At 39.6% G+C, this 17,511-nt stretch overlaps 1 protein-coding gene across 1 annotated transcript in view; it reads left to right on the top strand.

Annotated features, from left to right (window-relative positions):
* Positions 1–17,256, top strand: part of pdgfc (platelet derived growth factor c) — a 45,069-nt gene extending 27,813 nt beyond the window's left edge. Inside the window, exons 2-6 of the mRNA XM_053324084.1 lie at positions 847–1,039; positions 6,430–6,610; positions 15,168–15,378; positions 15,526–15,746; positions 16,215–17,256. Coding sequence (XP_053180059.1) covers positions 847–1,039; positions 6,430–6,610; positions 15,168–15,378; positions 15,526–15,746; positions 16,215–16,328 — 920 coding nt within the window. The 3' untranslated portion in view covers positions 16,329–17,256. The remainder of the gene's footprint in view (positions 1–846; positions 1,040–6,429; positions 6,611–15,167; positions 15,379–15,525; positions 15,747–16,214) is intronic.
* Positions 17,257–17,511: the final 255 nt, after the last annotated feature.

The following is a 17,511-nucleotide window of genomic DNA, read 5'->3' as shown; positions in this document are numbered from 1 at the left end:
TATAAGCTAGATACTTAATTAATCCTCTCCTCATAAGAAAACATATGTGAATTTCCTAATATTATTTCATTCTAAATAATCAATTTATCAATTTTGATTACTTTAAATGTAAAACTCATCAGCTCATCTCCCCTCATATACTATCATTTGATATATTATTTTGACTTGATGAACGGAAAAAAGTTGTGTAATCAGAATGGCTTCAGGGGGTTGTCATTGTGATGTTCGTTAGGCTCAGGTGGAAGTATCTTGGCAATTGTTCTCCTGAAGGTGACAGGGTCTGATGGAGCCCTGGGGGACTGAGTGACAAGCTTCATCAGTATGATTAAAACCATGCAGTCGCTGGTCCCGAGGGGCATTGGAGGCTTTATGATATGAGCTTTGGTAAAAATCCATCAGGCAGTGTATGCTGGGAAGTGCTTTGCATATTGAATTAATGCTTTAATTCGTGGAGTCAAGATAATTGTATCTCAACACAACAGTGAGCCAAACAGGGAAGATCATCTATGGTCAAAACACAGCTTTCACCATATATATTGAGAACTGTTACAAGCTTTGAGTCCAGCATCCCTCAACAAAGCCCTCTTTGTCAAATGATATTTTTAAAACCTTGTGGGTTAACTGAATTGAACATTTCAGTCAAATCAAAAAATGAAAAACATTGCCTTATTTGTTTTTTTTTCTCTCTCTATCTCTCTCTCTCTCTCTGACTCTCTCTCTCTCTCTCTCTCTCTCTCTCTCTCTCTCTCTCACTCTCTCTCTTTCTATCTCTCTCTCTCTCTCTCTCTCTCTCTTTCTCTCCCCTTTCTCTCTCTCTCTCTCTCTCTCTCTCTCTCTCTCTTTTAGGAGTGCAAGAATCCCAACAGGAGAAGATCATAACAGTATCTGGAGAGGGAATGATCCACAGCCCAGACTTTCCACACACTTATCCCAGGAATACAGTGTTGGTCTGGAGACTAGTGGCATCAAGCAACATGAAGATCCAGCTCACCTTTGATGAGAGGTTTGGTCTGGAGGACCCTGAAGATGGAATATGCAAGTAAGAACAAACTAGATCAACAATAGCCTCTCTGTGTAAATGCAAGCAGATCTAAATATTTTTGGCATTTTTAAGGAACAATACACCTTATACAGTACATGCTGAAAATGACTAGTTGGTCATCAATGTGTCACGATGCTAACAGGCTCCCAAGAAATTTGACAACATGACATTAACTTTAAATTTGTTATACAGTATTTCTTTCTTTAGCTTTCTTGGTCATTGTAATATGTGTATGCAGTTAGCATACAGGAGAAATACATGGCAACAAGTGGATAATATTACTACCAGGATCCCCCTCACTGAATCGGCTTAGGGTGTACTTTCAGTCATCCATGCATATACGAAAAAGAAGGTTGTATTGCCTCAAAGACAATTTTGTTCATTACACTTGAAAAAGGATAACACCCAGCAGCAGTGTGCAGTGTTTCATTAAGAGTTTTCTCTACTCGCTTGGCCAGCTCTGATCAAATGGGGACTTCCCCAGTTGGCATGCCAGATACGTGTTGGGCGGAGGTAAAGACGTGTCCTGCCTGTGTTCTAGGCTATCTTTAAAGATTTAGAGTCAGAGTGTGGCCATTTGTGAAATTGCCTTTGGTCTGCCATGGCAGCTTGTGAATATTGAAAACCCAGCAGCAGAGTGATTTGTTTTGCCCAAGACACCATAGTGACATGGTACAGGCCGGCATGTTACCCTTGATTTAATCAATATTTTTAGCTGCTCACGTGATTTTTTTGAAAAACACTTGTGATTGACATGCATACAGTACATCCTCTACTTTATTGAGGAGCCCATTTTCATTACTGCCTGGGTTTGCCTCTGCTGCCTTTCAATTCAAACAGAGATCCCAAGCCCCAACGATCAATTTACCCTCTGTGCATTATGCTTCCCTGCTGTCAATATATCACAACTGACTGGTCAGCATGGAGGAGTCCAATCAGGAGGAGGTGGAGTAGAGTTGGAGGAGGGTGACCTCGCTAATCATTCCTGGAGAGCCCCCTAATGGATGACAAAGCAAATTACAGTTCTTAACAGAGCTGACAAAGCTTAGATGTTGGCAGCACTAGATGAATGTACCTCATAAGAAGTTACCTGAAATGAAAGGAAGATGAGGCTGTGAATCATTAATGGCTGGGGGCTTTGGCGACACAAACAAATAAAGGTAGGACCGGAAAGCAGGCCAGAAAAAAAACAAGGGTGGATAAACTCTTATATAATGTGTATGCCAGTTAAGTATAAAGTAGTTACCTGGATGTAACTATAGTTCTAGGATTCATAACCCTCTAGTCTTCAATCACAGAGAGGGAAGGGAGACAGAAGAGAAAGAGACTGATATCATTCAAATATGGGGATAACAGAGTATATTTTAATAATAATGACGACAGCGACACTACATGGGCATGGGTAACCAGGTTTACCAGATTAACTTAAACCAACAAGCATCATTTAGCATGCTGCAGCTAAGTGGTGCACTGCCAAAACATTTGTTAGAATTATTATTCTGCAAGTTGGTGTAAGTGGATTATCATGACTGAAGGCCTGGTACCCTCTGCAATTGAGGTAAATAAAGACCCTTGCCACTATTTTAGGAAATACAGTAATTGTCTTAGGTGCTGTAATGTGTTGCCATGCAGAATCCATGTTACTGTAGGCTACTGTGCTGCCTCTATCCCTTCTTTATTGTTTGTTGCTTATAAGAAAAGCAAAAAATAGTATGTGAGAGCAGGTAATCCGAGCCCCCCAGCAAACCTCTTTGGTGGGCCAGGTGCCTGTTGACGAATGAGGTTAGTGCTGCTGTCGAAACCCTGTGAGGGAAAGTTCCACAGTGGGCCAACTTGCAGATTGACAACTTTTGTGCCGTTCTGCTTTTACAAGACTGCACTAGTCAGCGTCCTCAGGGAGAGGGGCAAGAGACAATAACAACATCCTTTTCCAGGGTCATTCAAGTCATCGCCACGTCTAACGTTCCACCTCTCACATTTTTCATTCTCTTCACCACCCCGACTGAGGCCCAACAGGTTTTGATTGGATCCCAAGATACACACTCTTGGCAGGGCTGGCAGACAGATGAATGCAGCATGCAATCACAAGCAGAAACAGACACAAATTCACAAGTCTATCTACAGTACTTGTCTTTTCTCTCTTGTCCTCTTTCCTTCTTTCTCTTTTAGTACGTGCACACACACTCTTTGTCCCCACCCCCCACATACAATCTCACATGAGCCTCTGGCCTAGTCTGCATATCTACTTTATCTTTCATGTGCGTTTAAAAATGTATTCACAGATTTCCCTTTAGACCTTTATTCTAATGGTGTTACAGCAACAAAAAAACAAAAAAAACAACCCCAAAAAAAACGTTCATACATAATGCTATTGATACGCTGCTCTTACCCTTGTGCCACTGCACAATGTGATGCACATAAACAAGACTGTAATCTCCTGTCCAGTGATTCAGAGCAATGGCCTCGGATAAAACAAACAACAGTGGGAGACGTGTTCGACTCTGGTAGCAAGCCTGGAGCGAAAAGTCTTTGCTAAGATGAGAGAGAGGCTGTGTAGTCGAGATGCTCATCTGGTATTCTGTTTGTCTGTGGCACGATGAAAAGCATTCTTACCAAATCCACTGGAGGAGAGGCATATTGGAGAGGGATTGGTCTTGCTGCTGGTTGGCATGGCAGCAGAGTCGTGCTTGACGGCTCACAGACAGGACTGTTCTCAAAGAGGCATTTATACTCTATTTATTTATACTGTCTTTAGTCTGAAAGGACAGGAGTAAAAAACAGTATTTGTGCTACTAATCTGCAACTATGTAGGAGAGGGATTTGTGAATACTGAACACATTTTCCTTGCAGTGTACAGGGAAGTAATCCTATCTGTGCCGTATATGAAATGTCTTTGTTGCACAGATTCTCTTCACTGTGACTGTAAGACAGTTTGGTATGTATGTCAATGCATTTGTAAATCTGAGAAACCGCTGTTTGACATGGTGGTTCTGAACACATGGCGATGTGTAATGATCAGGGCATCGTGCATTATTGATGAGCCATCTGTCAAAGCTCTGGAGCTGTCTGAGGGATGATTTTTAGTGAGCAAAACTTCCCTCTTCACTGACCTCCATTGAGAAGGGACTAAGGAGCTAGACTTATGTTTCATCCTTTTCCAAAATAGTTTTTCATTCATGTTAGTCTGGTTTGCATTTAGATAAATCGATGTTTTACGCACCAGTTAGTTTATCTACTATTTGCACATGGCATGAAATCTGTGAATATACCATTTTGCAGGAGTGCAATTTTAGTTTAACCTTTTACCAATAGGTTTGTTTGTACTGCTAACAAACTTCCTGTGTAACTTTCCAAATCAAAGGCAGCAGAGTCAGTAAAGTTATCAACACCCCTCCCCTTCAGTTTATTTAACATCACAGAAAAATCCATTTTTAGTCTTGCTCGTGTCCCTCCATGTTGTTTTATTGAAACCAGCTTGAACCGAATCTGTCAAGCCTGTGCAAAATGTAAACAATGTCCTTGAAATCCAAATATCCGAATTGGCAGCACTGACTGAGAGGTTAGCGTGCCTGTTGATGCAAATGGCAAAGTGATTAATCCCAGACCGTGAAAAGTCGGTAAAACAAGGCTTTATTGAATGCAGTGAAGCCACTGGTTACACACACAGGTATAAATAATAAAAACTGAACTCCTGAACTCCTGCATGTCTTAAGTGCTAAGGTTGGTCGATGTTAGCCTTGGCAAAGCAAAGGAGTCTGGAGCATGGCCATATGTTTCTGCACTTCATAATGTTTACCAGTATTATGGGGTGGCCAGTGGAGAGAGAGACTGTCATGTAATTATAAGGTCACAAAGTTTGATCACCACCACAACCAAAGAAATATTTAGTGCATTGAAAGAAATGATGATTTTATTTATATTTTTCTCAGCTGGAATGTATATAATTTGTGTGAGTGAACTGCATGACAGTTGATCTGTGAAACCTTTTTAAACCATTATGTCAAAACCAATATTGTTTTAAAAAATGAAAAGAAAGTTTTTTAACATAGGCCTAATATTTAGTTTTTAGCCAACAACAATAACTTCATTCTATAAGGACGTGTGGCCCTCTAACGGGCTTTGATCTTGGTTTGCCCTCTCACCACCCTGAGAAAAGATCTTTTTAGCTTTTTAGTTTTTTAGTAGGCATAAACCAGCAATCATGTCGCTGAGATGCAACTACAGAAAGGTTGAGGTTGAGGACCTGGAGTCAGCCAGGCAGATGACCTCCACTGAGAACCCCTGAACTACGCCAGCACAGATGCAATGCCAATGATGGATTGTGCCCTTAGATCTCTTTGGGGAGGACGACCTGCTGATCGCATCACAGATCAAGTGATGGTAAACAAATGGGCAGTCAGTCTTCCACAGGTACAGAATACAAAGTGTGAAGAGGGTTATCCTCCCTAATAGCATCAGGAGGGGGAAAGAAATCCCTAAAGTGAATAACCGCTGACCTGAACGAAGAGGTGACCTTAGACCTGAACGCTGAATTTGGTTGTAGTTCCACTATCTATTGTCACTGAAAGACAAACACAAGGGGTGCATCAACAATGCAGACAATTCACCTGTGCTCTTAGCCAATGCCAGGGCAAAGAGAAGTGCTGTCCTGACAGACCACTTCTAGGTTCGCCTGATCAAGGGGTTCAAAAGGTGAACTTGCTAGGCAGTCCAGCACAGGCACGGACATTATTCTGTCGGGTCTTGGCGAGATCTCCACCTCTGATTTAGGTCCATTGTGCACACTCATAGATGAAAAAACACTTATCTGGAGTTTACTTAGAAGAGGGGTGAGAAGAGCGATGAGAGTGAGGAAGAGATGAAGGAGGTAGCAGGGTAGAGTGAGTTTAGGTGCTGGTGCCACCTCTCCACCCGAGTGGCCAACTTGCTGTAATTTGTGCTGGTGGTGCTGATCTCCCAGAGTTAACATACAGCGTAACTAGTTCAAGGTTTAATGAAAACTATATTTCAACTATATTTAAGTGACTACAGGTAGCATCACAGTAATAGGCCTGTCAAAAAGCTACATCAGCACCCATGTTCTAACTGCTAAACATTTAGAAACAGCTGCTGTCAGCCAACCTGAGATTTGTCAATGTTCATTTAATTCAAGCAATAAATGATACAGAAAAATCTCAACCCTCACCACTTAGAAACTGTGACCTGCCGTTAATTTTGTTAAAATTAAATTTGTTTAAGCCATTATTTCCCTGGGCAGTTCTATTCATAATACAGTAATAACCACTCCAGAAGGGCAAGGCAGATCCAAAGAAAAAGCACCATGGCAAGCATAACAGGTGCTGACAAACTTTTAACATCTTGCTCTTTCTCTGTCTCTGTCCTATCAGGTATGATTTTGTGGAGATAGAAGAACCAACTGAAAAGACCGTCTTGGGTCGCTGGTGTGGGTCCCAGTCAGCACCAACTAGTCACATTTCCAAAGGCAGTCAGATCAGGATCCGTTTCATCTCTGATGAGTACTTCCCCTCTGAACCAGGATTCTGCATCCGCTACTCCCTTCTGCCTGTGGTAAGTACAGTGTCAATGGTCAGGAGTCAAAAAACATGTACTGTGAGTTTCCACCGATGAGAGTTTAGCTGTCATATGATGTCTCATCCTCTATCTCCAGTTGTAAGTGCACTAACCTCAGGGAGTTGACATGGCAGCAAGCAAACCCTCTCCATCCAAGCGTGAATAAAATAATTTGCTTGTTGCATAACACAACACTCTTAATGTGCAATTATACATTTGTGCTTTAGTGTACAGCTGGTTTTAAACATTTGAAATTAAGTTCAGGCACTTTGGAACATCTGGCACCTGTACTATCATTTATTTTCTTTATGAGGATGCACATATGCTAGGACATCTTTTTCACTTATACACAGAGAAAACAAAATGTCCACAATCTCTGCACAGACAGAGATGAGTACAAAGTTTTCTTCCTAAGGGTGCAGTACATGCATTTCCACTTCCAATACAGCACAATTCAAAACAACACCATATTATTTCCTGGAGTTACAGATTACAGATTGTCTTTTAGTGGATAACATTGACTCCAAGTGGTTTGAAACTCTGTAATCTTTTCATTTTCTGTGTCTAGTGTTGTTTCCACTTTTATAATCAAACTGTTATGTTCTATATTTTTGATTTATATAAAACCATAGCTTTTGAACGTGTACTGTATCTATAGATCCATTAAGATGACTTTGACGGTCAAGGTGTCTCAGTGTCACTGATGGTGGTGCTTGGGATGAGATGGAGACAATAAGTGGCTGGCCATTCAGAAAGAGGTCCTCTGACCCTTGGGGGGATTCATTCAAGCTCCTGAAATGAAAGTAGGAATTAAGAGATAGAAGTGCTTTTTGTGTGGAAAATTGTCACGCCGCTGTCTGTCTGTCTCATTTTCTTTTCATGTTTTATCCTCACATACATTAGCTCAAAAGTAATATCCGCTTTTATGTTCTTTTAAAACTATCCCATTTTACAAAGATACCCATGTTATTTTACTCTATATTTAGTCCTGCAATATATATCTGGCAACAGAACATAACCTCTTTTTCTTTCCTCCGTTTCCTATTATTTTTCTCTTTCCTTTGCCTGCAACTGAGAATGTAATAACATGTTCTGTTCACCTTTTCGACCTTTGGGAAATTCGCAGGTAGAAAAATGTATCCAGATTTTGGTTACAACATAGCCTTAAACTCACACAGAACTTAAGGGAGAGACCCGTGCAACAGATGTTTCAAACTCTGATTAGCCAGCTGTTTCTCCAAGCCAGAGAAACACTTTTCAGTTTGATTTTATTTACATAGCATCAAATCACAACAAAGGTTTTCACATAGAGCAAATCTAGACCGTACTCTTTAATTTAACTTGAGGAGACCCAACATTCTCCACAGAGCAAGCACTTGGCGACAGTGGCAAGGAAAAACTCCCCCTTAATGGGAAGAAACCTCAAGCAGTACCCATTCTAGGTGGGCGGCCATCTGCCTTGACCAGTTGGGTTGAAAGAGAAGGAAGGAAGGAGAGAGGAGCAAGAGGAAGAGGAGGAGAGAGAGACACTCAGCGTGGCAAAGTAACAACAACAATGATGATAATAATAGAAGTATGACTAAAGATAATAATTATAGCAACATGCATGGGTATCAAGCAGGACATGGTAGACGTCCCTAGTTCCATCACTTCTACAGGAACCTGGAAGAAACAGCCATCAATGAGCTCAACACCAGACCAATTTGAATCATTGAATGAATCAGAGATGTGGGCAGTGATTCAGAAGCTAGGAAGCAGCTAGGCCAGTCCAAAATTATCTTACCAGAAAAACAACGGGTCTTTGGATCCACCCATTACATTTCATTTGAATCAGTGAGATTATATTTTGACTCTACAGTTTGGCCTCAAACTCTTGCTTGCATAACTACTATAAAACTCAAATATCTGAAAAGAATATTTTATTATAGACTTCTAGGCCTTTGTATATCTAGCTATTTTCTCCTTGATCCTTTTCCAATCTTTCATTCTATTTCACTTTCTTGCATTTTTTTTCTGCCCTGGTCTTAAGACCACACACACACACACATACACAGAATCCTTTTGTCCCTGATCCCTTTGCTGACAAAAGCCTGGAGATAAACTAAAGAGACAACTGCCATGTTTTAACCTGTCATGTTTTAGTTCTGTTCACTTGCTTTAAGTAAACAGCTCTACTCCTCATTAATCCCTAATGGCCTGCAGCACTGTGCAATCTGACAAGCACAAATAGGCAACTGAGGTCACTGATGGCGCTTTGTATTCTCTCTTTTTTCTGCTTGAAAAGCTTTCCTATTTTGTTTTTTTATCCCTCATACACATTATTACTTCTTTCTTTCTTCACCCTTAAAACCCAAAACAACATTGTGGGTATCAGCTACTAACTGACACAGGATTCAGTGTCATGCTGAGTATCAAGGCAGTAATTTTCAAAAACACAGTTATATGTTGAAAGTAAACAGTTTATCACTGCACGTACAAGCTCCCTGTGGCAGAGTTAATGATTGTTGTTGAATTACAACTGATAGTGCAGATAGCAGCTCGCAGACAAATAGGCCTCACAGGGCTTTATAATCTGTAACACAAACAACACCCTTTATCCTTAAATGTTAAATTCAGATAACGAAAAATTCCCCCCCAAATAAAGAAAACATCTCAAGAAGAATAACAGTTGTGGATCCCTCTTCTGGGACAGACATGCAATCAATTATGTGTGTACAGCATAGATAGGAATGGCAATGGTTAAATTAGACTACAAATAAACAAAATTACAATATTAGGTAGATAGGTGGAGAAATATTATGAATAATATATATCAGATGACATCAAGCAACTTCCAGGTGCCAAACAATATCAAAATAATACTTAATGTGAATTCTTTTTAACCTGTTTTTCTGCAAAACAAATTTCTCCATTTGACAAAAGAAGCTCAAGTAAAATTTTATCTACACACAAGTAGCTGTCAAGGAACTTTTAACGAGAGAAAATGCGATTCAATAAATAGTCTAAATTTTCACTTAAATTTGGGACTATCTGCCCATTCATTAGTAAACTAAACTACAAATCGAGCCAGAAATTCAGTGCCAGTTAGTACCAAAAACCATGATGACGTTTTATATCCATATCTATGAGAATGTGTTGGATTATTACATAATTAATAATGTGATGATTAGTGTATTCAGATGAATATAAAGTCAAATGGAATTATACAAAAAGTATGAAATAATTAGATTTTAAATTAAAATGCTTTTATCATGGACGAAAGTATGGTATATCTACTACCAACTGTATGATAGAACAAGAGACTGACTTTGTATTTCATTTTCCAACTCTAGAAGGTGCGGAAACCATGAGGGGGGAAAAGGAAGTTTTGGCCTCTGCAGGTTCAGTTTGGTTTTTACTTTGAACGTTCCCCTGTCAGAGGAGGAGCACGCTAGAACAGCAGCACTCTGTTTCCTCTGTGGTCAAGCAGCTACTGGAACCTCGTGTCACGCAGGGGCCAGCACTTTACTTTATATTTAAGCAAGCAATAATTCCTCCCCACCACTTCTATGGAATGGAAGGGGGGGAAAAAATAAGACCCGGTCTGTAATTCACAGGAACTGATTTTGGGAAAGCAAAAGGGCCGAGGCAAAGAGGTTGTTAAAACACAGAAGAGAAGGAGTCTGTTGAACGGAGCGTGAGGGGTGTTGAGTGGTGGGCGTTGTGGGTTAAAGGAGCAAATAAAACATACATCATTGTCTCCCGATCCAGCATTAAATTGCACTACTATCTTAGCATTAAGATAACTCTCCCTGCTGTGTTTGTATTAATGGATTGAACACAAGTGTACAAAACAATGATTTTACACTCTCAACATAAAAATTGCTTATTATGTTTCTGTGGATAACAACACAAGCTAAATACATAAAACCCCCAATGTGAATCCGGAAATTTAGATAGAGAAGTTAGGACTAAAATCCTTGTTAAAGCACATGGTAATGACTGGCAAAGCCATGCAGGAGTCTTACCGTTGGCATGATGAAATTAAGGTCTGTTTTTACACCAACCTCAATTGCAGTGTGTGGTGTATAGTGAGAGAGTAAAAACACTTTTTTCACGCACAACAGACTTTGTTGCTTACTCAAAGCTCTCTTGTGCAAGGAAGTGGTTTGCAACTTCATGTGAAAGAGAAGATATTGTTTTCCAGATGTCTCCCAAGATGCTATTTCAGAATTGTCATCTCAACATAGTTAGCTGAACCTGTCATTTTAGTTACCAGAAATACGTTTGTGTGGTTGTGCTGTGTAAGAACAAAGAGTGCTGGAAATGAGGTAATCACAGCTTGAAATTAGGTTATTTCTAAAGGGGCAGGGGGTTCAGAGAGCATGGTAGTGATAGGAGGGGACTTGCATGTTATTGCACTTTGATACTTTATGTAATCTAGAAAGAAAAAGGTCCATCCTTTTACCATTTACCAGATGCCTTTAATTATACAATGGGACAGTCTGCATATATTATCATCTCATTGTAATATCCAAAGACTGGTTTGAGGTCAAAATACTCCACTATGTCTGCCTATGGTCTGCTGACTTGGCTATTTTCTACATAAAAGACTGCAACCAACAGGAAAGTCCTTTCACTGAGGAGCTAAGGAACATAATAAATGCCAGTCTGGGTTTGAGTTTAGTAACTTGAGTCTCATGTCTTGCAAGGTTCAGGTTGTTCCTCAGGTTAAGCACCTAGCTTTATAGAGAATAATGTAGTTCATTTGAGATAAGTGTGTGCAGGGGCACGGTGTGAGAAAAGATAAAAGTTTAGACACAGACTGTTCAAAATTAACATCAGAATCCAGTTTTTTCTTGATCATGCAAAAATAACTGCCTGGAAAAACTAATTATAATCTCTAAATTTACATTGCACATTCACCAAATTTGTAACTGCACAATGTTGCTCTGCAACCTTCCATTGCAACACTGCTATACTCTACTGTGGCCTTTGTTTATGCAGAAGACATTTGTGAAATCTATGCACTTTTTGCTTCTGGTAAATGGAAACAAGCAGTTTAGTCAGACAAAAATAAAATGTCTGGAGTGACCTGGTGGCTCAGTGTCTGAGCCCAAGCCTTTGCTAAATATCATCTCACTCGCTCTGTTTCAATCCCTTCAATTTCTAAGTACCTTCCTCTTTTTCTTACTCTTCTCTTCTCTTTTAATGTCTTATTAACACAAAAGTGAAAACAAATGAAGAGTTATTTATGGTGATGAAAAAAGCCTTTTTCTATTCAGTTTTCAACATTTTTATCAACTAATTGCATGTGTGTTCATACATCAAGTCCTTATGTGTCAAACTTGAAACATTGCTCTGAATCCCCCCCCCCCCCCAGTCAGAAGTTATGGTGGTCCATTTAAGTGCTCTGTTCCTGAATTTCTTAAATGGGGGCTCTCATCTGCTACTTATAGTTTTATTCACACCATCTTGATGTGTCTCTGAAGGATTGCTTGGCTACTCTATCTGAAGCCGAGCTTGCAGAGTGCCGCTAATTGGGGGAGTGTTGCACCGCCGACATTCACAAGCTGTTAATGGCTTCCAGTCCACGCTGCTAGCCACTGCCAAGGCTCGACTAATAAGAATCACAGCTTTCCTCTGTTGTCTGGAAATGCAACTCTGTTCAGAAAAAGGATTGTCCAATTCACTCTTACTTGTTCTTGTGTACTATATGATCTGTCCATTTTCCATAGTCTTTTCACATTTGTGTCTATTTATCTCAGTAGGTTCCAAATAAACCAAAGATATGCACAGTGGTTATCAAGGCAGTCTTATTACAATGAGTCAAATCTGTGGCATGAGCACAGCTGTGCATCAGCTGTGTTTTTGCAGCCTGTGGTGCAGCCATGTCAAACCACTGGCATCTTACTTTAAAGTCTACTTATTCAGTGAGAACGCCAAAGGGTGTTGAGATTTGACAACATATGTTATATGGACTTATACTGTCAATAAATCTGAAGGGGGTTCTCTGTTTTACAACTATTCTGCATGAAAATGCCAATACAATTACTGATCTGATCTGTTTTTTTATTATTAATAGTCTATCACAAAATAACTACAGTATATCTGTCTTAAATCTCTCTGCTGCCCCTGCTGGGAACCAGCTGAAAGTCACTATACTCTGGATTAATTCCACAACATCTCCATGTTAATGAACTCTATGTTAACCCTGAAAAATATTTAAATCCCTCCAGTTCCTTGGTTTTATATTTGTATTCTTGTGAAATAAATAAGCAATTTTACTGAAATATTTTATCCAAATGGTTTTCCCAGTAGCATGACTACTTTCATTTTAGCATAAGTATCCATAACAAGAATCAAACCACAAATCCTTGCAATGCAGTGCCTTGGCCTCTGACGAAAGGGAAACTTTTCCTCTTCTATCCCCCATTTCTCACTGGATTCCTTTCTAATACCCCCCTAGAAGTCATCAAAGGGAAGATACAGATTCCTGGAATCACTTTTTTTTTCTTTTTGAACATTTCTTCCTCTCCAGAAGCTTAAAGACCCAGCTGCCAACAGCCAATGTTTTCAATGCTCCACAAGCTGCATTTTTTTTGTAAGTGTCACAATGTTGCCTTCTACCTGTCAGTCACATAAGATTAGAGAGACCAGCGAGCTGACATGTTGGACAAATGCAGCGTCACAGGACTGAAAGGTTTAACAGATTAGCCTCTTCTCTCGTGGGAAGACCAACACCCCAGGTATCAATCTTCAGTGTGGCTTGCTGTTGCCTGGAGGGCTGGTAGCTTGAAACAAATAATGCTGCCACCTAAAGGGAGCTAAATGGACAAATATTGTTATGTAAAGTGAAGCGGATGGGGAAGACAGAGATGTGATCACATTTGACAACCTAAAAAATGACATAATTTATTTATATTTGCCCCTCAATTCAAGCGCATGGAACCATTTCAAATGTATTAAATGCCATACAGCTTCAGCATGCATGACAATCTTGCAATTTTTCCCACCCAGAGCTTGATTTGCCGTGAGCTACTGATTGTGAAAGAAAAAGGGACACACCCAAAATTCCCACAGTGTAGTGAAAAACAGACCTGCCAGGTAGAATATGTATTCAAATATTCATTTAGTTTGTGGAGTAGGTAGGATTTCTTCATCTGCTGTCAGAAATAGCTGATAAATTGTTTCCAATTCAGTGTCCAGTGTGGCAATGCCTTTCAACTCTCTGTTATAAAGGGCTCTGTAGTCACAGTACTTCCACACATCACTAGATCTTACACATAGAGCTTTGACTGGCTACCAGCCGGCGAGGACAGTCATAGTTTCTGTTTAAATCAACTGTAGCCAAACCACTGTAGCATTTAATGAGCCTGAACTCAATTTAAACTCAATTTCTCACCATGACATAAAATGTACCACTGCAGAGTATTTTTATACCTTAACAGTTTTTCATACTGCAGACATAAAACACAACTTGTCAGTGCTGACAAAGTTCTTCCTTCTGGATAATTGTGTTGTTGTTTTAGCATTTGTAACCAACGGCAAGCTTGCAAGCTCCACAATGTCACAGAAAATGACTTGTGAGCTTCCTCAGGCAGTTGGTGAAGGGAGTTTGAAGGGTGTAACCTAAATGTCTATAATAGTCTCTATGGCTAATTTGTTATTGTCTCCAAGTACAATGTTTCTATTCTTTGAGAGAAATGTGATGGGTTACATTTTATATATAATAATAATATATTATGCTATAATTAGAATGAGGAAATGTTAATTCACTTGTAGCAAATATATATCTGATGAGTCACAAAATGTTGATACTTTACATATCTGCAAAATGTTCACTGATGTTCATTGTATCACATTTATTTCCCAGTAAAATATCCACTCTTGCAATACAACATCCTCTGCTAACTTTAGTGTTTTCATGGCTATATATGGTACCTAAAGCAATTTGGTTAAAGTTGGGGACGGATCATGTTGTCATTTAAATATCTAAAATGTCAACAGTTTTCTTTATTTTATTAGCTCACAATCATGTAACTAAAACAACAATCTTTCCATAAACTAAATAAGAGTGTTTTTGTTCCCTAAACCCTAACCAGACACAGAACTCAGGAAGTGAACCCTGGTCTCCATACTCCACGCAGCAATTACATTTCTATTCTAAACATATTTGGAAAAAAAATATATATAAATGTAATTTCTAGGGAACAGGGAAGCTATTGCAGATTTCAAAACGTATCTGGTAGAGAAAAACAAAGAAAATTCACTTCCCCGTAGCAATGCTGATTCATCATCTTTAGCCCTGTGGAAGGCAGATCAATAAGGAGCTACATGGAACCTCAAATACAGGAAAGCCTTAGTCCGTCTGCCTGCCACCAAAGAGCTGATCCTGCTTCTGACAGAAAGGTCCAAATTCATCTCTCTTAATTGGCTAAGAAAGTTGCACATACATTTCTATGTGCTATAGTGTACAGCCACATCAAAAGCAGCAGCCCAACTAACTGGTATCATATCTACATTAGGGCCCTTTCTGTTGCGTCTCTCACCGTCTCATCTTTTGGTTTTCCAGCAGAGTGTATCAGAACCTGAAGTTCCTGCGGTGCTTCCTCCAACCCTGCATGGAATTGATGAGTTGTCAGACGCTGTGGCAGAGCTGGGCACTGTGGAGGAGGTCATGAAGTACTTGGAGCCAGAGCGATGGCAGTTGGATATAGAGGAGTTGTACAAACCCTCATGGCATGCACTGGGGAAATCCTTCATCCATAATAAGAAAGCCAAAGGTAGGATGCTTTAAACTTGTGGGTTCAATGGTCTAGTATGTAACATTGAATATGTTGAGTATGTAACTCAAATATACTTTTGTTCTGTAAAAATGTTGTTGTTTTGACATGAAGTGACTCTGATCATATCTTCTCTGTGTCTTTCAGGAGGAGCTGATCTCAACATGTTGAGGGAGGAAGTTCGACTGTACAGTTGCACTCCACGCAACTTCTCTGTATCCCTGCGTGAGGAGCTAAAGAGAACAGATGCCATTTTCTGGCCCAGCTGCCTACTGGTGCAGCGCTGTGGTGGAAACTGTGCCTGTTGCGCTCATCGCTGCTACGACTGCCAATGTGTTCCCGCAAGGGTCACCAAGAAATACCATGAGGTAAATATGAATCTGATGCAGGGCTGTACAAGCAGCAATATAAACATTTTTTTTCTTTTTTTAAATCACACTTTTAATAGTTTGTGAGGGATGCAATTCTAAGTTTCAATCGTGTCTTCAGTCATTTCTTTTTTTCTTTTGTAAGTTTATTTTAACAAAAGTGTCTGCCAAAATGAATTAAAGTGATGCTATTTGCTCTCTCTTCTGTGTATATTTTTTGGTTACTTTTCATTTTTTGGGCTGAAATGAAATGCAATGGCCTTGAAAATTGTGTTTTTAAAACCAGAAGCCAGAAATCTTAGCACCTGGTGATATTAAGTCATAGATATTTCCAAAACCTCTACAGAGGTGTAGTAGTATACTGATTATGTATATGCTATTCGTGCATCGACCTTATAGAAAAACACAAAACAACATTATTGCAGAAACACATTGTTAATCTTGTGTATCTTCTGTTTTTTGTGGCAGGTTCTACTGCTTAAACATCGAAGCGGTGGCAGAGGCCTGCAGAAGTCCATGACTGATGTGGCCTTGGAGCACCATGAGGAGTGTGCCTGTGTGTGTAAAGATGACTGGGACTGACCTCAGACATGTGTAATAGCTGCCACTGGAATCACACGGGACGTTAGAAATGAACCTCCGCCACTGTTGCAATGTTCTGTATCTCATCCACTTCCACTGGGAGCTAACAAGATTCTCTTTTTTTATCCTGTTGTCCTTTCGCTAATTGGATGAAGTAGAACAGACTGGAATCTAATAAATCTGACTGAATGGATCTGACTGCTGAGGAATACCAATACTGTGCTCTGAGTGCATTTTAGGGAGACAAAAATTCACTGGAGCAGATCTGGACTATTACCTATATGCTCTGAAGACAATTTTCGTCAGCTCCTCAGAGATAAGAACTGTATTTGGTGTTGAGGCATTTTTGCCTCCTCTTCTTGAGATTTTTTTTAAAGTTCAGCCAGCATGGGCTGAAAGTGTTATGGAAAATGGGAGCTTCTTTGTTCAAGTACTATTTTTAAATGTCTATAAGTGCGTTGGATTCCTCTGCTCTTCTATTATTACCGTCAAACCAAAGAAAGGTGCCTTTTCATGAGCAGTTTTTCTTTGCTTCACTCTTGTTTTACCACAAATTTAATCTGTGGTGAAACACAGCGACAGCATTGCTGAACACCTCCCTAATGAGACTGTATCATGTGTAAATATTTCATTTAAATTTCTTTTCCATACCATCGTGCCTTTTCTACCAAAGAGTCTCAAGCAGAAGTTGCACATGTAGAATCTGTTGGGTGTTGTTCATCACGGCTCTGCATCTATCTCAGCAATGCTTGTGTCATGTCTGCTTGCTTCAGGAATGCCTAGTTTTAAGCAGTTCTTGCTATTTGAGATTGTTCATATTAAGTATTTATTTGTTTATTGAAAGGGAAATTTAGGTCCAAAATGCTGTTTGCTTGTGTCACTGTACAGTAATATTAGCCTCAATTTTTATTGTTAGTAATTTTACATTTTCAATGTGTCATGGCTGTTTTTCATTTTCTGTATGCCAAAGTTATTTATCTCTTTTTTCACAACAACTGTTTGTATTTCATTGTACTGAACTCAAAAATAAATTCTTCCATTTCTTATTGGAGTAGCAGTACCTGGGACTAGTGAGCAGTGGGGGAAAAACTCAACAGAGAAGTCAAACAGGATAAAACTAAAAAAAAAGAAAAGACAACATTGGCAGAAATTATGGTAATATTTGGGAAAGATGTGTGGTTTC

This window comes from Scomber japonicus, chromosome 8 (assembly GCF_027409825.1).
Source record: "Scomber japonicus isolate fScoJap1 chromosome 8, fScoJap1.pri, whole genome shotgun sequence".
Taxonomy (NCBI): domain Eukaryota; kingdom Metazoa; phylum Chordata; class Actinopteri; order Scombriformes; family Scombridae; genus Scomber; species Scomber japonicus.
The sequence above is the reverse complement of the archived record's forward strand: the minus strand, read 5'-3'. Positions and strand labels throughout refer to the sequence as shown.